General features: G+C 40.8%; 1 protein-coding gene across 1 annotated transcript in view; it reads right to left on the bottom strand.

The window, feature by feature from the left end:
* Window positions 1–26,834, bottom strand: part of Pkhd1 (PKHD1 ciliary IPT domain containing fibrocystin/polyductin) — a 410,096-nt gene that overhangs the window by 322,076 nt on the left and 61,186 nt on the right. Inside the window, exons 31-34 of the mRNA XM_035453320.1 lie at window positions 23,969–25,570; window positions 21,901–22,044; window positions 11,778–11,997; window positions 5,591–5,741 (exon numbers count right to left, since the gene is read on the bottom strand). Coding sequence (XP_035309211.1) covers window positions 5,591–5,741; window positions 11,778–11,997; window positions 21,901–22,044; window positions 23,969–25,570 — 2,117 coding nt within the window. The remainder of the gene's footprint in view (window positions 1–5,590; window positions 5,742–11,777; window positions 11,998–21,900; window positions 22,045–23,968; window positions 25,571–26,834) is intronic.

Raw genomic sequence — 26,834 nt, 5'->3', positions numbered from 1 at the left:
CTCCGCCTCTCCAGTGCTGGGATTAAAGGCCTAGGATCCCAAGTTCTGGGATCACCTTTGTGCGAGATGTTTTTCTTTTAGATTGGATCAATTTCATGTAGCCCAGGGTGGCCTTGAACTCACAGAGATCTGTCTGCCTCTGTCTGAGTGCTAAGATTAAAAGTGTGTTCTACCACTGCCTGGCTTCTATGGCTAACTAGTGGCTTAGCTCTGCACTCTGATCTTCAGGCAAGCTTTATTGGTTATATCATAAACAAAATATCATGGTGTCTGCCATTTCTTAGCCTAATCCTGAATATACTTATGTGTAGCATGGGAGTAAATCTGAAACTTAGAACTCTTTTCACCCAAACCAGAAATCTGCCATATCATTTTTAATGATGACACATTAATTGACTCAATGGCTAAGAGTATTTGTTGCAAAAGACCTGGGCAGGTTTGAGTTCCCCCACCCTCATGGAGGTTCATCACCTCCTTGGGCACAAGGCATCTACGTGACAGGCAGATGTATATGCAGGCAAAATACATAAAATAATACAAATAAATCTAGAAAAAGAAAAACCTAAGTGTTAAGTGGATGCCATGTGGTTTCTGAAATGGTATCTATGGCTCTTCACTCTGTTTTAATCTCTCCATAGATGCATCCCTCAGTATCTTTCTGGGAGAAGGACAATTAAATGTGCAAAGATTCCAGGGTTGGCTGGAGGACTGAATTTAGTGGGGAACAGCAGGACTGACTTTTCCTTTAAAAAAAAAAAAAAACAGACAACCTATTCAACCACATTTCAGTTACATTCGAGAACACAAGGCCTTACTAGTTGATTTTCTGCTGAAATTGTGGGCCTGCTTCTTAGAGGGTGAGGTTTCAATAGCTGTTATGCCAGTTAAATGGGAACAGGGATAATACTTCTCAGGGATACTACTTCCCTTAGTAGACATCAGGCAACCAACCCCCTTATCTCCATGTTGGTTGTGGTTAGAAAATGAAATGTCCCCACAGGCTCATGTGTTGCAACAATTGATCCACAGATTGTTTTGGAAACTTGTAGAACCTTCAGAAGGTGGACTGTAGAAAATTCACCATTGTTAGAGGTAGGCTTTGCGGTTTTATAGCCTGGCTAAACACTCTTTCTTACACAGTGTGCTGCCTCATAATCATATCACTGTCACTTCCCACTACAATGGACTGTATCCCCTCAGACTGAAAGCCCCAAATAAATACTTCCTTCTTCAGCTTGCTTAATGTATTTGGTCACAGCGTTGAGCAAAGAAACTAATAGTGTCCTATCTTGTTGTGGCAGTTTGAATGTAATTGGACCTCATAAGTTTATGGGGGTGAGACTATTAGGAGTAGATGTAGCCTTGTTGGAGGAAATGTGTCTCTGTGGGGGTGGGCTTTAAGATCTCATATGTGCTCAAGCCATGCCCAGCATCTCACTTCACTTCCTGCTGCCTGCATGTTAAAGAAGTCCTTCTCCACCTTCAGCTACTTGTCCAGTACTGTGTCAGCCTACATGCTGCCATAGCCTGCCATGATAATGGACTGAACCTCTAAAATGTAAGCCACCCAGTTAAATGTGTTCCTTTATAAGAGTTGCCATGATCATGGTGTCTCTTCACAGCAATAGAAACCCTAAGACACTTGTGTTCAATTCCTAGTATATTTCTGTCCCTAAGTTCGAAGTTTTGGGGTTCTAAGGGGTGATCCGTCTTCTTCTTTTTATCAGAATTCTCCTTTGTGAATATGCCATCCACCTTTGTTACATCATATGCCATTTTCCAACTAACTTTCCACTTTCATACACTGAGCTTTGTCTCATGTTTTTGAAAAAGGGACTTATGCTTCTATTTTTTCTCATTATATCCATTTGAAGGATGTCACTATTTCTTTCAGCAAGAAACCAATTTTTGAAAACTATAATAAGGAACTAAAGAAATAGCTCCTTGAATAAAATTCCTGCCATGCAAGCAGGAGGACCTGGGTTTGCTCATCAAAATCCATGTAAACAAATGTAGGATGTTGGATGGTAGTAGTGCACACCTTTGATTCAAGCATTCAGGAGGCAGAGGCAGGCAGATCTCTGAATTCAAGTTCAGCCTAGTCTGCAGAGTGAGTTCCAGGACAGTCAGCATTACACAAAGAAGCCCTATCTAAAAAAAAATAAACAAAAATCAAAATCCAAAGGTGGCCATAGTAGCAAAGGCTTGGTATCCAAGCTCCAGTGATGAAGAGGCAGGTCTATCCTCTGGGATTTCTGGCCAGCCAGCAGAACCTTCTTAATGCACTCAGGCAATGAGAAAGACCATGTTCAAAAAAGGTAGACAGTGCCTACAGAAAGAACATGATATTGACCTCTGACTTTTACATGAACATGTGCATACATATGTACAATAAAATGTTATATTAAGTGCAGAGGTATAGTGTCAACAACTTTTATGTTGCTCCTTCTGTGTTTCTAGTTTTCTGTTCATTATTGGTTTCTGTAGGTCATGTCATATTTTCTTGGATTCACTTTACAGTTTCTCAAATTATCTTCCAGAGCAAGTACAGGGAGGTTAAACTTTCTGAACTTTGTATGTTTTTATTATATTGCCATACTAAACTATACATCTTTATTTTATCCCCATAGCAAATAATATTTTAGTAGATAGACGTTTCTAGATTCAAAGGTGTTTCCTAGAGAAATTGAAAATCATTGCTGCTGATTATTTTTCTACTTCTATAAAATATTAGAAACCACTTCCTCTAAGAGAAGCCTTCTCAAGTAACCACCCTAAAACTGCTAGGACAAACAACTAAGTGAGTGGGATGAACTTGGCAGAGTTTCCTGAAGGCAGAAATAAAGAGGAAGCTGCTTTTCACATCCTTCCTTTCTCTGCACTTGTCATACAGTTCCACAGTTGCCTCAGGCTTGCTCAAGTTGAACATCAGCCCTGTTATATACAATGGACCAAATCCATCTGCTGTCTCCAGACAAACAATCCCTCTTTGGTTTATATTCCCCTGTTAAGACCTCATCTTGACAACTACAAAGCTCAACACATACATATATATACATACACATACACACACACACACACACACACACACACACACACACACATATATATATATATATGTATATATATGCATATATATATATTGACAGTGACACAGTTAACTCCTTCCAGGATGAGGGGAGGTGTCAGCCGTTTGAAAAACTATAGAATTAAAATGTTCCAAAGACAAGTTATGCTAATATCATAGGTCTCCATAATTTTTTATTATAAATCATGCATAGAATACTTCTAAATATCCTTGATAAAGGGGTATATTCATAAACATATAAAATACATTCATACCTACATGTACACAGCAAGAGACAGAACAACATTCACAAATTCATCTGACTTTGGAGCCCGACTGTTGCTATTTATTCTGCTTGTCTCAGTTCTTCAAATCTAAGCTCGGACAAAGTCAGTTTGCATCCTAACAAAGGCCCCAGGACCAAAGTAGAGAAACCACACATTTTTACATGGATAGGAAAATTACTGGGGACCTTTCCCTCTCAGATCATAATGGTTTGGATTATAAATCAACTCTATGTCCACCTAGTTAATTGTGAACTTCATGATATCTACTTCCTAAAAATTACCCAAACCACTCCACCAGAGAATAGAATCTAGGGCTAATAATTTTCCCATTACTATAATTTCCTGGACCCTGGATAACTGTGTGCCCACTTAAGCCACATTGATATCACTCAATTCCCTATATATAAATACAGTCAATAGGTTAAAAAGAACTGGTGCTAAGAATAAGCATCGGTGTAATGTGTATCACTAAATAAGACCTCTATATCAATGCTCAGGGACCTTTGGGAAAAGAGGTTGGTGTAAGAGTCAGAGGGCAGGGAGGTGTAACAAAATGTTATCTCTGGACATGAAATAACTGCTGTACTCATGAACTCATGGAAGCTATGGTTACCTGCACAAAATTGAGCCCCTCAACATTTCATGACGGATATGGAACATCTCATGAGGCCCTTTTCCTCCATAAAGGACCTACTGATAGATTTGGCCAGAGGTTGTCATTTTCTTCAGTGGTGTAGCCACTGGTGAGTTGTTCATGCCCCAGTAAATAATGTCCTACCCATGGTCATGCACAAAACACAAATTAAACTCAATGTTCACATGCACAAAAACAAGGAGGGGTGTGAAAGAGGAGGAAGACTTGTTGGAAAGAGGAACGTTCTCATCAGGAGGGGAAAGGACTTGAGAGAGGGCAAAGGGCATGAAAGCAACTTAAATGCATATATACACATATGAAACTGTCAGAAAAAAATCATTGAAAAGGTGACATTGAGAGAGGCTTAACAATGCTCAGTGTCCCCCATAGTCCCAGTTGACAGTTGAGTAAGAAGCAAAGAGTAAAGTGGGACTCGCAGTCTAGGACAGTGAGGGGGAATAAGAAGCAATGTGAGCTGATGGGTGAAAGAAAGGGGCTTTGGGAGGAGACTCGGTGAAGCAGGAAGTGAGGGCTTGGGGGAGTAAGAAGACTGGGACAAGATGAACACAGGGACCCCTGGGAATGGGGACAGACAGGGCACAGTTTAGGAAGAACAGCAGACAGACTGTTCAAAACAACAAACATTTTCAGCAGAAATAAAAAAAAAACTTAGACAGAAATATTTATCAGAAGCCAAAGAGTTACAGATTTGGATTGGGGTGGATTGAATCAAACAGCATACACCAAAGGATCTGGAATACTGTGTGACATATAATAGTCACTTAATAAATGTTTGTACCAAGTAAAAGAGACAAAGACAAGATGACCTAAGAATTGTTTTCATAAGAAGAAAGACACCTAAGGGAGTAGGTGCTCAATAAATATTATTTTGGTCTGTGTACAGTGAGAAGCCTGGGGAGTTGTAAGAGATTATCTGATACATTTCCAAAGAACTCTTAGCCTCTGATTTTGATTCTCAAAATTCCCTTGGGAGGCTGTGGAATCTCTCACTGGGGACTTAAAGAACACAGTAACAGAAGAGCCACTTGGAGGGAGTGGTTTGGATGGTTTAAATGGGATGCATTGAGATTGAGAAGCCAGACCAAATGGCCTTGGGCCCTTCTTATTTCTAACTTCCCAGGAATCTCCTCCCGGGCTGATGTTCACAGTCATTCCCCACAGAACAGAACTGAACCAGATAGCTAGGCAACATTGTTGTCCTGCTAGCTGAAGATGGACATTGGAAGCCTTCCAGAAGGGCCTGGTTAAATTGTAGGTTATTTGTTTTATCAAGAAACAAAGCACAGGGGCCCCCTCTCTAACATGCACATAGTAACCAGGATAAAATGCTACGGAGGTTATCTGTTCAGAATTCGCCCTCACAGAGGCCAGGCAGGACTCATTTGTTTTGAAGAAAATATATGATTAACCATAGTTAACTATGAATTCAGATGGTAAGCATGGGATCAGCCCCTCAAAGTCTGAGAGCATTTAATATTATATATCGCTGCCATTTGGACTAAATTGTTTTTTTAATGTACACAATATTACAAATTTAATTTGAGCTGTTTGAATCAGTCTGTAAAAAAGATTTGATTATACCTGAGTGTTCTGGCCCCGGCTTTTCTGTATTTTAGTAATCTTGGCGATAATTGGCTGATTAGGCGTCTCGCACTCCATCTCTGCCTCAGTTTCCATGGTAATGTTACAGGAGCTATTATAGATGAGAACTTCATCTCTTTCCACTTTAGGGCTGAAACAAGAGGGGAGGTTAAATGGGGTGTCATCAATCTTAATGAAATGCAATTATTTTTACTCTTATTAATCATTGCAAGCCATTAGCTTGTGGCAACTACAGGCCACCATTTGTCAAATTTTGCAAATTTCTGTAATTTTGTTTCCATTCTTTTATTGTTTATTTGTTTTTCCTTTATCTGCTCACCCAGCAATGAAAACGCACACAGTTAAATATCCTTCAATGGGGCCTTTCCTCTTTCCCAAATTAGGTACATGAGCAGACGCTCCCCAAACCCCACCTAACAAGCGGCTCCCAGACAGCACTTTCAGTTCTAAAAATGGAAGCAAAACCTGAGCTGAGTTTCTGTGTTTTGTTTGGGGCTTTTTTCCCCCTTATCCCTGTACCTCTTCCTCATCTTACTCACACTTAGTGTTGGGGGAGAGAATTGCCTGAATCCCTTCAGGGCAGATGGAGAAATTGGAAAACCCTCACAACTGGCTAACTGGTCCCTAATTCCAACTGTGAAAAAATGAGCTCATTTAGGCTTTCAATTCCCTCTCCCCAGCTGATGGCAATGAGGCTCTGTTGCTAGCAGTAGAACATTAACTTAGTAAATTAATTAAACTTACTTAACAGCCCAGACTAAGGAGATTCGATATATGTACCAGTTATATCCCAGACATTCACTTTACAAAGTACTTTTGCTTTAAAAAGAGAAGGCAGACTAGATTTCCAATGAAAAAGAGCAGCACAGAATTAGAGAGAGTCTAAAAATATGCAGTCTAGATAGAGGAGGTGAAAGTGTGGATACTACAGAGTAGTGTCCCCAACAGGTGTGATATTTATTCAGGAATAATCCTGGCTTTAGGCATTGTTGCAACTAACTCAAAGATTATTAGTAATAATAATGCATGATGTTTCATGCTTTCCTATAATTTCATATGCAAGGGCTCATTTCAGCCTGTAAATTAGGCAGAAGAACGAAGTAGGTAACCCAAAGAGATCAGGGGGATTTGCATAAAGCCAAATACAATGTATTCAGTGTCAAGATCAGAACTAGGGTGCCGTGCTTCCCCAGTTGGGCCCTCAGGTTTGCAGGCACTGACTGAACATTAGCCAGGAAGATGGCATATCCCACAGGATGATCAGAGGGAGCAGCAGGAAGGACAAGGGTCACCGACAAAGAGGCTATAAATCACGTCAAAGCCTAGTTTCTCTCTTGAAATCAATGTCAAAATGGTTTCTCAGACCATTTGCTAGAAATGATGACTGTATTTACCCAGCAAAGACATGAATCCCATAACCACCATGTCCTAGACCTATGGAGTGTCATTTGTATGTTAACATCACACCACCCAGAGCTAACACAGACTTCAGGCTGACCACTGAGTTTCTGTTCTTTAATCAGAAACTTACTGCCCATGGCACCTAACACTGTGTTCTTTTGCATGCCTGATGTTTACTTGAAGATGGTACGGATCACAAAGTTTCACTGTGCTGTGTATATTCGATGGAGGCTTGGGGCAGCCTTAGCAAGCTGTGGAAGCAGGTAGATTATAATGGAATGTTGTTACTGAGCCTTACATTCCATCTGACACTGAAGATAGCACTCACCAAACTTTGTTTTCCCTTTTATAAAATACTTAAAATCTTTGTAGAGGTGGTGGAAAATGGAGCATATGGAATGACTGGAATACCTAGTATACAATAAGTGCCCAATAAATGTACCTGGTATACAAAAAAGTGCCCAATAAGTGTAACACTTGCTCCAGTTTGGGATGGGCATGTGTTAAAATTCCAGTGGGAGCTGAAGAGAGTTTGTTGGGGTGGATATGACCAAAATACATTGTACGTGCTTATGAAATTCCTGAAGAATAAATATAAAATTACTAAAAAATAAAATAGAGAAAACTAAAATGCTATATAATCGTTGAAAATTTGGCAACAGAGACAAATACAGAAACAAAATGGATTTTTGCAAATACCTGACTTCAAAGCAATCTGAGGTTTGTCAAGCCACTGTGGGGCTTACCAATCATGGGTTGTTTTCTCCTTCTTTGTTTCTATTATTTTTTGGCTGCTGGGTTGGAGGAGATTCTTAGACTACTTTGTGAAGGGCTCCCTCTATGTTTACATCATTAATCAATTATGAGCCTATCTGAAAGAAATGAACTTGGTTGACCACACAGCCACATTCCATGTGTGTTGGTTCCCAGATGGCTACTTTTACTTCTGAAGGCTCATAAGCCAACTAATTAATAATCCCTCCCACAATTTTGTCAGGGATAATGTCAAGCTGAATTGTCTAAATTCCGACAATTCTCCATTTTCCCATAGTTAGTCGGGAAAAAAATGTTTGCCTGTCATTTCTCTCTGTCACTGGCCTCTGTGGCAAAGTTTTGAGTAAGTGATGCAAGCCACTCTGCCCTTCTTTAGTTTGCCTGTTACCAACACATTGTCTTCTCTGTTTAGGGTCTTCTGTTCTGGAAGGATAACCCATTTTCTGGTGGCTTCTAGTTTTGTTTTCCTTTTTTTTTTTAACTTGTCTCTGGTTACCTCACTAGAGATGTTTATCATTTAAAGGCTAACATTGGCAGAGAAACCATGATATCTGAACTAGACCTTTCATGCAGGCAGACCATAAGACGACCCAGTGCTAAAAAGTGAGCCCCTGTATCAAAGAAACAAAAATAAAACTAGAGTTATACTTACAAAGCTTCATAAACACTATCATTCCATGTTTTCTTTCACAGAAATTTTATGAATGAGGAGGTAGAGATGATCTGATTTGAAAAGAAACTGAAGTAGATAAATAAACTGAGATATTAACAAATATGTAGATATTGATATGACTATAGCTATGGAAGCATAGGCAAAAAATAGTTAAGAGAAGGTAGTGAAAATGTTTCACTCAAACAGTGGGAATAACAGTTCTAGAACCTACAATGCTAGACTCTCATCCATTGGTCTTTCAGTTGATGCCATCAGATCTGAAAGAAACCAGGTAATGGGGGAAGCAAGGACAACGTTACTCATTGGCGTAAGTAATAAAATCTCCTTCAGGAATTCTCTTTCCCCACATGAGCAGAACTTACTTTGCACAGCTCTGGCTTCTCTTCCCACATTCATCTCCACCAAGACTTTTGTCACAGATGCTGACGGACAACATTATATGAAGTGCACTGTGAGCCGAGAGCCCTAGGCTCCACTACTCCCAATACTGCCATGGGTTCATTGTAGACACTAGACAGGGACTTCATCATCACTTAATGGAGACCTGAAAGTCCTTCAAGGCCTTCCCAAAACCCTTAGAGAACTTTCCATTTCTCCCTAGGTTCACTTTACTTTCTTCTCGCTCTGCTTCTGCTTAGCTGTCCTCTGACCAGGTCATAAAACTCTATGGTAACTTTGTCCTTGCTTCCTCCACTACCTGAATTTCCATAGTGGCACCTTCTCTTCTTAGAAATCTCCTGCGCAGAGGTCATGAGGGAGCAGAAAGGTTGAGTCAGGTATAGATTAGAAGAAAGGATATGTGATGGGTAGGGTTTTAGTTGGGGGGGTGTGGGGGAGGAAGGGAGGGAGAAGGGAACTGGGATTGTCATGTAATTCAATCTTGTTTATAATTCAAATAAAGAAAGACTAGCAGATCACAAAGTTAAAAAAAAAGAAAGAAAGAAAGAAAGAAAGAAAGAAAGAAAGAAAGAAAAGAAATGCTCCTCTGAGCAGGGTGTCTAAGGAGTCTGAACACTTTCTAAGTATATGACACTCATCACACATGATCACTATGTCAGCTGTCTTTTTACCTCTTGAGGTTGCTGACATTTGTGTCCTATCATCATTGAATTACTAGACCTGGCACAACACCTATACCTGGCCCAAAGTAGTACTCACTGGAAGGTGAATGGCAGGTGGTGGTTGGGTAGGAGGGTAGACAAGTGGATGGATGAATGCAGAGGGCACAGTTTTGCCATAGGTACATCTACCTTTGACAAATGACATAAAGCCCAATATTATTTCTATCAAGGAGATAGATACAGCATCTAATGGAAGCGGATTCTGTGAAAAGACCCTGGAAAACAGTACTGTATGTTATTAGACGGAACCTTTCAAGAAGTGGACAAGCTATATGCTGCATGACTTCCTTAATGTCCCTTGCAGAGTTTACTATGTGCCTTCTAGTTGTTAAATCAGCATACATTGCACAAAGAAATAATAAAAACCAAATGTGGATAAACACTATCAACAGTGTAGCCACCTAGAGGCAGACACTTTGAACCTTCCTGAATACATCCTTCCAGCTTGGTTTTTTTTCCAAGCACCTACATAGGTACAAACACACACACACACACACACACACACACACACACACACACACACACACACAGAGAGAGAGAGAGAGAGAGAGAGAGAGAGAGAGAGAGAGAGAGAGAGAGAGAGAGAGAGAGAGAGAACAGACACCTGGGATATTTATTTCCAGGACATTGTGTTTCCTACCAAGCACTCTACAGTATGATTTTTCAGTCTCTTAGTGCCATGCCATTTGGATGTATCATTAAACTCATTTCAACTATTAACTTCAAAGAGCATCACTGTTTGTATATACCACACACTGTTAGCTACTTTCTTAAAGTCCTAGAAGTGGAATTTCTGGGACTCTGAGTAGTCATAATTCTACGGTTTTGATCAATGACTTAGCAGACTATCTTCCAAAGTTCACACGGACTTTCCTACTAGCTACCAAGAGCCATGTGTGTTTCCCCCCTCCTCTTCACCATGAAATATAAACTATGTTTAAGTCCAAGAACTCTGAATTCTAGCTCAATGAATCACATCCACTGTGGCATGCTGCAATAGCCAGAATGCTGAGCAAGATTTTTGGTATACTGAAAATATACTTATAGGTGTAGGTACAACTTGCAATGGAGCCTGAGACACAATTGCTTCAGCCACCTCTGCCAGTGAAGACAACATAGAAGAATCCAAGAGCACTCACTATTTAGGATAGTCAAGTAAAGTCCCCTGAATCAATGATACAAGGTCTATGGACATGGTAGTGAGTTCTGAGACCCTGCTCCACCTGACTACCACCTTCTCTCCCTCATTTCCCATTTTCCCTTTCTGAGACACTCACACCATTCCAGGTAGCAGCAGGCAAGGAAGAGGGGCTTCTTCTCATCTGACTGAGCACAAATCTCTGGTGGGAAGTTCCTACCACGACAGACTGCTCAGGGCATGACAAAGTCAGACAGCCACGGAAAGAAACAGTTATTCCCTCTACTGCAGGCAACTAGTCTTGTTTGCTTTCTATCTTAATAAGGAAATCGATCTTCATCAAAGTTAGTAGTAACCATGCTATCCAGATGAATACTAAAGCCACAAAGCAATGTTTGGTGATGAGGTATCAGCCTGCATAGGAACCGAACTGCTGACAGAAATTAAAGCTGTGTGAAGTTACCAACATGCTCACACTTTTTAAAAATTGTGTTAGAAAGGGGTTGAATCTAGAAAGTCATAGTATTACTTGCTATGTTTTGTTCCTTTTTTAAAAAACTCAGGGTCCCTAGGAGTCTATGGCCTCTAAACCCCAGATCTATAGTAATTCTGGGGCATAAAACCCCTTCTTTTGAATAAACATTGTACAATCTGCCGGATTTCTCTATGATTTTTTTTTCATACTTGTGAGTCTGTTTGGAAAGAAAAGAAAAGAAAAAAAGGAACGGGGGAAGCCTTCTGTTTTTCATAATGTCTAATCTTTCTCCCCATTGGCATTCACCAGATGCTGTTTCGGATCGGAAGATAAATATTCAAATCTAAGCAAGAACAAAGTGAGCTGTTTACCGGGCATATTTTTCAGATGTTCTCTTGAACACTTGAAAAAGCAGAGATGCTTTGATATGTAGGCTGGCTGGAATCCATGATGGAACGGCCCCTCTGAAAGAGCTGGAGGCCCCCTAGGCCATATCCACCCTGCCTGTGCTTTCTGCTGGCTCTGTGGATCCTAGTGGCCTACACTGGTGGGAAAGTCAAAGAGGACAGGAAAGATAGAGCTACCTGAGGAAGAGGCCTGAGAAGGATGGGAAGGCTGGCTCTGTCCAGTGATCTGGTGCCAAGAGACACTGGGAACTCTCTTCACAAAGGTAGAGGTAAGGCCAGGAGCCAGGCAGTCTCTTTGTCCCCATGGCAACAGTCAAATCGCATTGCAAGTAGGTGTGGCTGCCGACTTCACAGCTGTCTTCAGCATGCCTCAGGTCACACAGGAAAGCCAGGGACACTGGAAAAGTTACCATGAGTTTAGGTAAACCTGTGGAAAGAACTCAAAGTCTCATGTCATTTCAGGAATGATGCTATGATGCTTTCTTGGACCAAGGAAAATGAAATTACCAGTCCATAAAAAAAAAAAAAGATGTATTGATGTATTGTCTGGGACCTTGTCTCAAATAAAGTAGGTAATATTATTCATGAATGGCACCTGTCCTTCACACTTATGGAAACATACATTCACTTGCACACATACATGTAAAAATATACACATGATTTTAAGGTATTATATATACATACCATAAAGCAGAATATAAGAAACAGTCTTGTAAAAACTAAATAAACATAAATCAAATGGATGGGACTATTCCGACAGCAAGAGACTAAAACAGTTCCAGTCCTTCTGAACTTACCTGCTGCTCTGGATTCATTTCCTTCCTTGTCCTCACAAAATAACCCTTGGTGTTTAAAGAAAAAAAATCATGCAAGGGGCTAGAGAGATGGTACTATATGTCCTCCCCAAGGACCTGGGTTTAATTCCCAACATCAACATGATAGATAGCTCATAAGCATCTGTAACTACAGTCACCCTCTTCTGGCCTCTGTTAGTACCAGGCATGTGCATGGTGCACAGACACATATGCAGGTAAGATAGACATACATATGAAATAAAAATATTTTAAATAAAAAGTCACGTTATTAAACAGATTTGTATTTCTAAATGAGAGATTATTAACTTTTACTTTTGAATATTAATAAATATAACATATGATAAGATATTCTGGACCTGCTTTCTCCATCTAATTCCCAATGTCTGTGCAGGATATCCCTGCGTGTAACTGCTGGGTATAGGCTCACACGTGTGCTGCCCGAAATGACTGTAATGAGCCTATTGCTTCACCAGTGGACTTTTGGATAGTTCCAAATATTCCCCGCTACAGATATGAGCAAAGTTTTCTCTAGGATGAATGTCTATGAAGAAAAGAACTTATAGAGGCACGTTCAACTTGAAAAACAACTACCATCTCATTTTCCAAAACCATTTTTGTATTCCTACTGTATACATTTGTGTTTTCATTATTCCACAGAGTTGTTGACGCTTAAAATTATCAGACCCCAACTTTTCCTTATGGTAAAGAACACAGTGTCATGTTTACCTTTAATTTAAATTTTTAATCATTACTTTTTAGGTTGAGAAATTTTTACATCTAATTAAAATTCATGTCTCTCCTGTGAAGTTACTGTTCTTGTCACGTGACTATTTCTCAACTTCAAAAATGTATCTTTTTCCTATTGATCTGGAATTTTATGGCCCTCCAGAAGTTACCATCACCTCCTCCAAGTTTTTAGCTAGACTTTTCCTTCTTCGTGGAACTCCTTGCTTAATAGAACTCTCTGTGTATTATAATGGCCAGTAGTATTTCATAAGGAAGAAAAGCAAGTATTTTGCCTCATTTCTCTCTGGAACAAGGAAGAGGTGTAAAGCAACAATAAGGAAGGCATGATCCCAGAATTCGGGAAAGAAAGCCATCAGGTAGATGTATGACTATGAGACCAGTCTGGTCTACATAATGAGTTAGTTACAGGCCATTCAGGGTTCCATTGCCAAACACTAGGTCCAGCAAAAGAACAACAAAAATGCAAAGTGACGGTAACCTTTCATTGGAAGAAGAGCAAATATCTGGTGAGGTATTCTCATAGGAACTATCTGAAGATCCTAAAGTGGACAAAAAAGGAAAAGGCTCTGTGTCCTGATACATCTGCAGGTAGCCTGTCCTTTCAGGTTCCCAACAAACGTTACCGAGATCTTCAGGATTGGAGCTCTGATTGCCTGCCTCGTCACAGTGCTGGCAGCAAGGACCACAGGAGGTAAGTATAGGATCTGTATTTATGCAATCACACCCAAATGCTGTTATTGCAGCTATTACATTCCAAAGCACCTGACACCTAGGACATACTCTGTGCATGTGTTTTGAATGCATAATTGCAATAAAAAATGACTGGCAGAAGGATCCTCATGTGGGTAGACAAAACATGAGAACTTTCTAGTTCATAAGCCCCAAGGCAAATAAAAACAGGCTCAACACCTATAGAATAATGAATTCATTATAGGTGATTAAGTGGATGCAAATTGACAAGGTGGATTATGAAAAGCACCCAAGGCTGGGGGATCAAAATCCATGGGTTTTATTCAAAGTTCTGCCACTAAATAGCTCTGTGACCTTAATCGCTTTAGCTCTTCATGCCTCATGGAAAAGTTAAAGTTTCCATGCAAAAGTCATTTGGTATAATCCAAGTAAATGCAAGAAAAAAACCCGAATATCAAAGATCTTGAGCATTTTTAAACAGAAATATGAATTTTACCTAACTGTATGTTTTAGCACCCATCACATGGAAAAAATATTCTTTGGCTAGAAGTGCAGTTTGGGAAAGTAAAGATAGATGACCCCCAAAGCAGCAAGGGAACTTTTCTCATCTCTATCTTTAATTCCCCATCATTCTTTAAAAAGGAAACACATTAGTGCCATGGCATTGGAACAAGAAAACTATAATTAGGAAAGTTTGCATCCTAAAACAATTATCTATAATCTGGGATAAGAAACATCCCTCTATCGTGCAAAATAAAATTGAAAGTATTTCAAACTGAGGGACAGAATTCAAAGTGACCTTGCTAAATTTGAGAAGTTAACAAAAAATAAACAGACAAAAGACCAAATGTAAAGAGGGAGGCAGTGGACTGTGGAAGGAGAAAGAAGCCCTTACTCCGTGCACAGTCATTTTAGGAACACAGAAGCATACTTGTCTTGTACATAAACGTGCCAGCATACACACACACACACTAATGCATGCATACATACTACACATATTCCCTTAATTCATACACACTGGCACACGATTTGCATAAATAAACACATATGTGAATGTTGTATAGAAATTTTCTCTGAGATAAAGTATTTCATCCTCCAAGCAAGCTCATTAACTCAGGAAATAAACTACTCAAAAAAGTTAGGAAGTCCCTGAAACTGACCAGATTTACTAGGTTCCTCTTTCCCTGAGCATATATAAGTAGCAGGACTGTTGAGAGACACTTTCAGACAAGTTGAGCTGCCTGGAAGAGACAGCACCAGCTGAGTTCCCTAAAGGGTCTCTATTCCAGCAAATAACCCCTGATCCACACTACTGTGAGTAACCCCAATAAAACTATTTGGTTCACCAAGCTGGACTTTGATAGTATCCTGACTTGATGTGTTACAGGCTCCATATCTGGGGTGAGGAGACATTTGTTCATGTCTCCCTAGAAATAGTGTCACACAGCAGATGCACATATACCATAGGTGTGCCCGCACATCACAGGTACACACACACAAACACACACAGAGAGAGAGAGAGAGAGAGAGAGAGAGAGAGAGAGAGAGAGAGAGAGGAGAGGAGGGAGTGATATTTAATAGAAAGTACTATGATGTTAATAACAAATCTGGGACCAAATTATACGCAGACATCTGTGATGCTCCCCAACATGTATAGAACTTGCTTATTAAGACAAGCTACCTGGTTTTGGAGCTTTCGATTAGGCAACAGTACAGCAAACCAGAGAAGAAACATCAAAATGTGATCGAAAGTTTCAGACAACAGGAATGCTGAGGATCTACATTTCTAACGAATTCACAGCTGGAGAAGCAGCTGCAGGGCACAAGCACACACCCCCAGTCTCAGCACACAAGCAGGCTGCTGCAGCTTTCCAAAGGCCACTGGCTGGTTGACATTGAAAGGGTTTGGAGGGGCAGTACTAGCAACGTAGAAAGATGGATTCTCTGAGAATGGCCGCTGGGATACAGGCACGAGGTTTGCTCCTCTGACATCTCTGAAATAAAAAGATTCCCGATGATACTAGCCACGTACAATCCTATAAAGCAAGGGGATCACTAGTGGCTCTTCGCAGATTCTCACGCCCAGCCCCTTAACCGTTTGATGTCTATTACGGGCTCACTTTCACGGGAAGAAATGGAAACGCAATCATACACATGGCATTTGCTTTAGTCAGCTTTAGAAGGTTCGAAGACTCCCCACACCTACACCTGGGTCTTATATAAGGAACTCTGAAGTAAGGCACTCTGGAGTAGGTGCTCACAGACGCTAAGAATAAGGGTCTTTTCAAAGGCGTTCTTTAATGAAAGAAAAAAAAAAATGTGTGCTTATGCAATTGACGAGTGTTTGGTGACACCCAGTGGCCAAAGTAAGAGTTGCAGCCTTTAATTACAGTATTGCTCCTTTCAAATTCCAGAGAATTGATTCTAAATATTGATTCTCAATTTCTAAAACGTAATCAAAACCTTTATAAAATACTAACTTAATTTTTCTCATATGAATTATCAGAATTACAATAACAAAATTTACCTTACCCTGAACATACTTCATTGATTTTTTTCCTCTGTACTTCTTGATAAGATTTACTGTTTTGAAATAATACTGAGGAGCTCTAAAGTTTATTAATTCACGATAATTATATGAGAAAGTTTTTAAAAGAAAAAATCTGAAGCATCTCTCTATGTTCCTCAGGGTCTTTCCTAGTGGCAGCCTCCCCTCCATGCTCTTCATGCCTCCTGTAGATCCCACAGACCATCATACCCCACCCCCACCCCTGCCACCGTTGTCACTGTGTACCAGCCCCCAACTCAGGCAGACAGGCCCTGCTCAAGCACAGGCCACACCTCCCAGAAGATCATGTAGGCTGCCTGTGAACCTTCACTCTCTGTGTTCCCCAGGCCCAGTCTTCTTCCCTAATGCTGCAATACCAGCTGCAGCCGCCCCTCCCCCTTGTCCACACCTCCTGTGGATATCACAGACCATCTCCACCTGGCCTCCCTCCCCCTCAACTCTGTCCCATCCAACCCTGGAGGATGCCCCCCTGCTCAGTCATAAGCCATGACTGCCAGAAGACCGGAGCCAGATATTCTACCACAGCAGACCTGAATATTCCAACATAGCCAATGCATAAGAAAAAGACCTAAAATCAACTATGAAGATGACAGATATTCTTAAAGAAGAAAGAAAGAAATCCCTTAAAGAAATCCAGAAAAACACAAACAACAGAAGGAAATGAATAAATCCTTCACAGAAAGCCAAGGAAACATGAACAAACAATAGAAAGAAGTGAATAAATCCCTTAAAGAGAGACAAGAAAAAAAACAGTTGAAAGACACAAATAAGGGCGATGGTGGTACAGGCCTTTAATTCCAGCACTCGGGAGGGAGAGGCAGGCGGATCTCTGTGAGTTCGAAAGCATCCTGGTCTACAAGAGCAAGTTCCAGGGCAGCCTCCAAAGCCACAGAGAAACTCTATGTCACGAAAAATCAAAACAAACAAACAAACAAATAAAACTATCCAAGGCCTGAAAAGGGAAATAGAAGAAATAAAGAAATACAAACTGGGGGAATTGTAGAAATGAAAAATTTGGGAATGCAAACAGGAACTACAGAAGCTTACTAATAGAATACAAGATATGGAAGAGAAAATCTCAGGCATTGAAGATACAATAGAGAAATGGATACAAAGAAAAATGTTAGATCTAAAAATTCGTGACACAAAGCATCCAGGAAATTGTGGACAGTAAAAAAAGACCAAACCTAAGAATAATAGGAATAGTCAAAGGAGTAGAAACCCAGCTCAAAGGCCCAGAAAATATTTTCAACAAAATCATAAAATAAATTCCTAACCTAAAGAAGGAGATGCTTATAAATGTACAAGAACCTTACAGAAAACCAAATGTATTCGACCAGAAAAGAAAGTCCTCTCACCACATAATAATCAAAACCCTAAACATGCAGAACAAAGAAAGATTATTAAAAGCTATAAGGGTGAAAGGCCAAGTAACACATAAAGGCAGATCTATTAGAACTACATCTGCCTTCTCAATGGAGACTCTCAAAGCAAGAAGGTCCTGAATAGATGCCCTAAAGATCTAAGAGACCACAGATGCCAGCCCAGACTAATATGATCAACAAATATTTTATTCACCATAGATGGACAAAGTAAGATATTGTATAATAAAGTCAAATTTTAAGCAGTATCTATCTAAAACCAGCTCTACAGAAAGTGCTAGAAGGAAAGCTACAACCCAAGGAGGTTAACTACACCCATGAAAATGCAAAAAATAGTCTCAACCAGCAAAACCAAAGGAAGGGAAGTGAAAACACACACACACACACACACACAGAGAGAGAGAGAGAGAGAGAGAGAGAGAGAGAGAGAGAGAGAGAGAGAGAGAGAATGAGATATTCATGCACCACCACCACCAAAATAACAGTAATTAACAGTTGTTTGGTCATTGATATCTCTCAATGTCAATGGATTCAATTCCCCAATAAAACAGACTAACAGAAAAGATATGAAAACAGGATCCACCCTTCTGCTGCATACAATAAACACACCTCAATATCAAGGATAGACATTACCTCAGGGTAAAATGTTTAAAAAAGATATTTGAAGCAAATGGACCTAAGAAGCAAGCTATGGTAGATATTTTAATAGCTGACAGAATACACTTCAAACCAAAATTAATCAAAAGAGATGAAGGACACTAAATAGTCATCAAAGTTAAAAATCCACCAAAATGACATATCAATTCTTAACATCTATGCCCCAAACATAAGGGCACCCAAGTTTGAAAAAAAAACTATTACAGCTTGAATTATATATTGAATCTTACACACTGATGATAATGGGAGACTTCAATACCCCACTCTCACCAGTGGACAGGTCATCTGGCCAAAAACTAAACAGAGGAATACTGAAACTAACAGACATTATAAACCAAATGGACCTGACAGATATCTACAGAACATTTCACCCAAACACAAAAGAATATACCTTCTCAGCACCTCACAGAACTTTCTCCAAAATTGACCACATACTTGAACACAAGGCAAGTCTCAACAGATATGAGAAAATTAAAAATAACTCCCTACATCCTATCAGACCACTATGGATTAAGGCTACGTATCAACAGCAACAAAGAGGGAGTCCTCTCTTGACACTTCCTGGATAGTCAGGAACCAGAGGCTGGATAGCCCAGAGAGCTAGAATAGAACCAAATATGACCGGCAAAAAAAAAAAAGCCAATAAAATGATTCCTGACAAAATTCTGCTATACTCATAGATTGGTGACTAGCCCAATTGTCAGCAGAGAAGCTTCATCCAGCAACTGAAGGGAACAGAGGCAGAGACCCATAGCCAGAGCTCGGGAACCCCGTGGAAGAGAGGGAGGAAGAATTGTAGGAGTCAGATAGGCCAAGGACACCAGGAGAACATAGACCACAGAATCAACATAGAGCAAAGGATTACCAGACTATAACCCACACCACAGAAGCTAGGCAACAAGGAGGACTCTAAAAGAGACATACATGGTCCCCCGGAGAAGGGCAAAGGGACAAGATCTCCTGAGCAAATTGGGAGCATAGGGGGAGGGGAGAGGGAGCTGGGAGAATGAGAAGGGCAGAAGAGGAGGGGGGAGGAGGACATAAGGAAGCAGGAAGGTTGTGTAGGGGGAAGAATAGAGGAGAGCAAAATAAGAGATACCACCAAAGAGGGAGCCAGTATAGGTTTAAAGAGAAATCAGGCACTAGGGAAATGTCCAGATATCTACAAGGTTGATACCAACTAACCATCTAAGCAACAGTGGAGAGGCTACCTTAAATGCCCTCCCCTGATAATGAGATTGACTACTAACTTATATACCATCCTAGAGCCTTCATCCAGCAGCTGATGGAGTAGAAGCAGATAACCCACAGCTAAAAACTGAACTGAACTGGAATCCAGTTGCAGAGAAGGAGGAGTGATGAGCAAAGGGGTCAAGACCATGCTGGTGAAACCCACAGAAACAGCTGACCTGAACAAGAGGGAGCTCTTGTCCCCCAGACTGATCACTGGGAAACCAGCATGGAACTGATTCAGACCCCATAAATGTGGGTGTCAGTGTAGAGGCCTCGGAAATCTATGGGGACTCTTGTAGTCGATCAGTACTTATCCCTAGCATAGGAACGGAACTTTGGGATCCCATTTCACATAGAAGGATACTCCCTCTATGTGACAGACTCTGAAGACCCCCATGGAAGGCCCCACTCTCCCTGGGGAGCAGAAATGATATTGGATAGGTAGGGTGTTAGTGGGGGACAGGGGAGGGAGAGGGAATGGGAATTGACATGTAAAACAATCTTGTTTTTAATTTAAGTTTTAAAAGAATTTTTTAAAAAACTAAAATAAAAAAATTCACACACAAAAATGAATATTTGCTGCTCTTGCAAAGGACCTGGATTTGATTTCCAGTATCTATGTGGTGGCTCGCAACTGCCTGTAACTCCAGTTTTAGGGACCTGATGCCACTTCTGGTCTCCATGATAACCAAACATGCACAGGATGTCCGTGCACACATACATACATACATGTATATGTATATGTATATATATATGCATACATACAGGCAAAACACTCATTGGCAGAAAACAAAAATAAATGAATCTCTACAACAAAATTGGAGCCTATGAAGTGATGCTTGCTTCATTTCCACTGTTTTCTAACTCATTTAATTTTACATTAGAATAATTTTCACACACTCTGGGTGGACACTTGCATGCATCAAATGGCATTAAGATCTCCAATGCACGTTAGGTTTCTTACTGTGGAGTTGGACTCCCTTCCACACATTCAGCTTATACACCTGATGATAACAGAAACTGTTTCCCGTGTGTTAAACTAGGACTGTCTTCATGCTCTCTTCTTCACTCTTCTCTCTTCTCTGCCTCCCTCCTCCTCCTCCCCCCTCCTTTCCTCCTGCCAAAAACAACACAGTCTATTCACCATCATGACAATTACATCCCCCACAATTATTGCCCAAATTCAGGTAGATTGCTACATCCATCACTTTGTAAATCCTTAGCCCATATTCAAGTTCAGGGGGAAAAAAGTGGGAGAGGAGGAACATGAACTAAACCAATACACAGAGAGCATATACTGAATTACAGAGTGTAATTTATAAAGCGAGAAAGATCATCGCCTAGGAATATGCAAACAGAACATTCATCCGGCTTAACTGGGGCTCTCAAAAGCAGCATGGCCCTGTGATAACAGAGTCATTTCCTCCTGTTGGGATTTTTCCCCTTGAAGCTCAATTGGCAGTTACCATGTGTTGTGAAGCCTCGAACTTTGCATACTCCTCCCTCCTTAAAGACAGGACTTCACATTCCACAATCCACAGGATGGCCACATCTTAATGCATTGAGCTATCATGGCTTTTACTCAATGTTGAAGAACAATGTGAATGACAGGCCTTGCCCAAAAGAATCAAGGAACTGAGTACAGAACCAATATTTAAGAGATGCAGTGAGAAGGCAATTGGTAGCCTTCTTTTTGTCTGTGTGTGTGTGTGTGTGTGTGTGTGTGTGGTGTGTGTTCTGTGCATGTATGTGGTACCATGTGTGTGAGTGAGGGTGTGTGCGCATGTGTGTAGGACGGTATACTCTTCTAGCTGTATACATGTGGAGGCCAGAAGAAGGCTTCAGGTATCTTCTCCATCTCTCTCCTCCTTATTTTTTGAGATAGGTTTACTGAACCTAGAGCTTACTTTTCAGTCAGAGTGCCTACCCAGTAAGTTCTAAGGATCCACATCTGCCCACTGCTGAGATGGAGAGTCATGAACTACTATGCACAGCTTTAACATGGGTGCAGAGGTTCTGAACACATGTCCTCTTCGTACAAAGCCTGCAACTTACCCACTGAGCTGTCTCCTCTGGCCCCGATGTCTATCATTTTTGTTAGACAAGGAAAAATTCTATTTCCATTTGTAGTCAACTAAAACGAAATCAGAAAAGGCCAAAGAATATGATCTTCACACAAATGTGTAAGTGTGACTTTTTTTGCTCACCATCCAGGGGCAGAACCATGCAGCTGAAGGCAGACACTGTTGCATTAGCCAAGACTTGGCACGGAGCACCACACACAGCAGCTGAGATGTTCCCTGGAGAAAATCCTGCTCCGAACACATGCAGAAGCCTTCCACCCAGGCAGCCTTCAGAGACAAAATCCCAAGCTCATTACTTAGGAGGCAAATCATGACTTATTGCACACAAAGCTCAGGCCCCACTTTCTCACTGTGCAACTTTCTCAACCCCTGCAGGTACAAAACTGATCCTAGAATCTCCAGGGTCGTCTATGCTTGGCTCTGACCTGCAGCTCTCTGTTGTGTTGGGGAGCTTTTAAAACACATAGTCACTTTGTATTAATAACTAATGAAGATTTGAAGCTATTAAATTTCTTATATGAAAATTTGTTCCTATACAAAAAGAACATAAAATGGAAACAGAAGTTTAAGTTCCTCCAACTACTTAGGAGGATCCCCAGAGAAATCCATGGATGAAGTTTCTTCGACTCTTTATCAAACATGTTCTCTCTTCTCTCTCTCTCTCTCTCTCTGTCTCTGTCTCTCTCTCTCTCTCTCTCTCTCTCTCTCTCTCTCTGTGTGTGTGTGTGTGTGTGTGCATGCATGTGTGTGTGTAATGCATGCATATATAATGTATAGGTACATTACATAAAAGGGATCATTATGTACATATCTTGAAACTCTTACTTATTTAAACTTACAGCACAGATATTTTTCCAAACTTTCCTAGATTCTGTGCATTTTGATAGATATTTAGAGTCTTATTATAAATAAATGTTTCCTCAGTGTAAAAATATTATTATATAAACCTCCAGTGAATTGTCTACTTTTGTCACTATTAATGAGAACTACAGTAAAGACATATTTTAAGGTTCCTTAGTCAGTAAAACTAGTCCAGACTGCTGGGACACTTTAAGAGGAGGAGCTTCAATCTCCCCTGGCTCCCTCTCACTAGAGGGATGGAGATCCTTCTACAAGCACCTGGCCACTCAAAGGTGATGTCTCCTGGCTGTGCTCTTTCATCATAAGAATCATGGTCCCTTGAGGAGTAGGGAGAGGAATTTATGAACTATCCAGATCAAACCCCTTTATAAATAAGGAAGCCAAATATTAGGGCTACATTAGCTACACTAACAACTGCCTCAAACGCAAACCCTGATCCCAGTAACACCCCACTCAGCTGAAGACAAGTGTCTTGTGGGTATTAACCTGCCAATTTGGATAGAGTGATTTCCTCCATGTTGTTTTTTTTGTTTGTTTGTTTGTTTAAGTTACAATCAGACTTAAGCTAGTTAAGCAGAGTAAGTGAACAGAGACCTTAAAAAAAGGCTAGGCAAATGTCAGTGTACCTGAAAGAAAAAAATAAAATTGGAGGCCATAGAGATAGCTCAGTGGTTCAGAGAACTCAGTCCTCTTCCAGAGGACCTGAGTATGGTGGCAGAACCCACAGCAGCTCACAACTGCCTATATGACAGTTTTCAGAGATAAGATGTCCTGTTCTGGTCTCTATGGGTACCTTGAGTACATGTGACATACATATATACACTCAGGCACACCTACATACACATAAAATAGAAAATAAGTGTATTTTAAGTTTAACCAGCACGCTATGGCACTGGCATATTATTGGTGAAGTATGAATTCATCTGTGAGCTATTACAAAATGGCAAAAATTAATCTTATTAAATATGTTTTAAATAATACAAATCAGCATATGTCTAGAATAGATTAATGTATTTATATTCTTATACAATAAAATAATAGCAAGTGATATTTCTAAATTTAAAATGCATGTCCAATAAAGTTGTTACATAAAAGCACAATACAATCAAATACTTAGGGAATGTATGGAATTTCTCCGATGAAAAATGAAGATAAATAAACAAAATGTCACAAAGACAGGCCTGAGGAAGAAACTGTGACTCTAAGAGGTCACCCAGGCTCTTTTTTCCTGCTATCCTACAGTACTGTTGGTGCCCTTCTTCCTAAAACTGAGAATAACAATCAATTTTCTTTTTTAGAAAAAGTGTTCTGCCCTATCTTCTCTACTTACCAAAGTTCGCAGTCACTGACATCACATGAGCTCTCAGCTCGAGAATGAGAGCTGAGGAGGCCCATCCTCTGTTGTGATCATATCCTGTGACAGGATACTCCCCAGAAGGAAGTAAAGGGACCATGCACTGGAGAACTGTACTGTTACCAGAGACACCTGCACATGGTGACATCCCGATAAAAATGTCAACATTTGCAGGCCCTGAGATTTGGGCCACTGTGAAGGTTAAGATGTCATGCCTTTGTGAAACAGAAAGCAATTCTGGAGTAAAGACACTGCTATAGCCAACAAGTCCGATGTGGTACAAAGCTCCATCCAACTCTATTTCCAGAGCAACAGAGCCATTTCCTGCAGGAATAATGCACTGGATGAGCTCAGAACTGATGTTTACTGATACACAAGTCTTCTGGCCAATGTAGACAGATGTAGCATTCCATCCTCTAAGAGCTGTGCCTTTTATGGTCAATAGACTTCCACCATGGATGCTGAAAACCTTAGGAAAATAATCAAACACCTGAGGCACAATGAAGAAGCTTCGATAAACATGATCCAGGCAAGCATATCCATTGCTTGTATGAACAACTGACAGGTAGTGGAGCCCTGGGATCAAGTCACTCATCTGGCATGCTATGTGGCTGGTATTGAAGAAAGATGTGCTGCAATGAAGGTGATCATCCACAAACACTGTTGGCTCAGCATCAGTGGTACCCAACCTCTGGCCTCTCATCAGCAACGTGGTTAGAGAACCATTAATGCTTGTAGTCAAGGCATCCACAACAGGAGTTGTTTCTTCCTGCATGAAGAGTGTACAGTTCCCCTCACATTTACTGGCCAGCCCATTGACCAGAACTGTGACATTTAGAGCAAATGACATTTCAGGAAAGTGGTCACCCACCAATTTGGTCTGGCATAGGACTGTGTGGACTCCCAAACTCAAAATCACACAAGCAAAGGGGCCTGAAAGGTCAACATGAACTGACCTCCTTCTAGGACTGAAGGCAACACCCTTCACAGTGAGTACTGTCCCACCACACACAGAACCATGTGTTGGGAAGATGGCCATTATCCGAGGTGACAACTCAAATTTCTGGGGCACTGCAGACATATTGGCAAACCCCATCCACTTGTGAAGAACTTGGAGAGAATAGATTCCTGCTTCCAAACTGCAGAGAGGAAAGGAGCACCCAGACAAGCTCACGTTATCCACAAAAGATTGCACTTCCAGGTCACATTTCAAGGTTCCCAAAAGAATGACTGAGTCAGAGAGGTTCTTTCCTTGCACATAGAACCCCAGGCTGTTGTTGGTGAGTTCTCCCCACATAGCAGTGACCACCGGTGTAGTTGCTGCTTCATACATGAAGGTAAATCCCTTCCCCACCAAGCTTGCTCCATGGAGGAAAGAAGTGTTGCCAACCCAGATCTCCACAGAAGCTGGTACAGTGAGAACATCTGCCCCGGGTGGCAGTACAGCTGGAGGAGTCTCACACCAGGCATTGACATCTGTTAAGTTCACCATACCACAAGGCTGACTGCCCACAAGTACCCAAATCAGAGCCGGATCTCTGCCGAGTCCTACTCCTGAAAGGCTGAGGACAGTGCCACCTAAAGTATAAACATGGAAGATGCAGATTAAAAGCTGCTTACTATTCCAGCCAGCAGAAAGGCTCAGCAGCTAAATGCCTACACAGCCAAGTCTGACCACCAGAGTTCAATTCCTGAGGAGGACCACATGATGAAAAGGGAGAACTGACCTCTGACCTCTTCATGCCTACTAGGGATATGCTCACACACAGACACACAAACACACATACACATAGAGACACGAACACACATACACACAGACACATACACACTTGTAGACACATACACAGACACACACACATGTACATACACATAGACACACATACAAACACACACATGCAGATACACACACACACAGGCATATAAAGATACATACATGCACACATAGAGACACACAGACATATACACATGCAAACACACACAGAGACACACACATGCACATACACATAGACACACAGAGAGAAACACATGCACACACAGACACACATACAAACACATACATACAGACACAGACACACAGAGATATACACATGAAAGACACACAGGCACACACACACACACAGGCACACACACACACACACACAAACACACACACACACACACACACACACACACACACACACACACACACGCTAATATTCCAAATAAAAATTGCAGTACCTGTACAGATCAGATGCAATTAAGTGGTGTGCACACATTTAGCCATTCCTCATCATGGCTAAATTTGTGATCATTTGTCCAGTGCTCAAATCCACACAGCAGTAAAACAATTCAAATTGTTCAGTAAGAATATTTTTAAATGCATTTGTTTTTATGTTATGTGCATGGGTACTTTGCCTGCATGTGTGTCTGTGTTCCACTGTATAATGTGCCCATGGAGGCCAGAAGACGACAAGACAGATGCTCTGAAACTGGAATTACAGACCCGTGTGAGCCACCATGTGGTTGATGAGAACTGAACCAAGTCCTCTGCAAGAGCAACAAGCAGTCTTAATCATTCACCATCAGACTCCAAGAACAACACTTTTTAATATTTACAACAAAACTTCACAATACCTTTGTATGTCTTAGAAAGCTATACTACTCTCAACTTACATGTGAATGAAAAATAAATTCTTTTATTTTCTTGCCATCCATTATATTATCTGATATAATAGTTCTACATTTCTAATACTGTATTTGGGTTTCTATTGTTCTTCCTTTGTCTTCCATCCTTAGAAGAAAGTGCAGAGACTGAAGGCGCCTCCCTCCTCTCCTTGCACGTGCAATATCTAAAAGACTATTT

This window comes from Cricetulus griseus, assembly GCF_003668045.3.
Source record: "Cricetulus griseus strain 17A/GY chromosome 1 unlocalized genomic scaffold, alternate assembly CriGri-PICRH-1.0 chr1_1, whole genome shotgun sequence".
NCBI lineage: Eukaryota > Metazoa > Chordata > Mammalia > Rodentia > Cricetidae > Cricetulus > Cricetulus griseus.
Note: the sequence above shows the minus strand (reverse complement) of the source record. Positions and strands in the feature narration are given on the sequence as shown.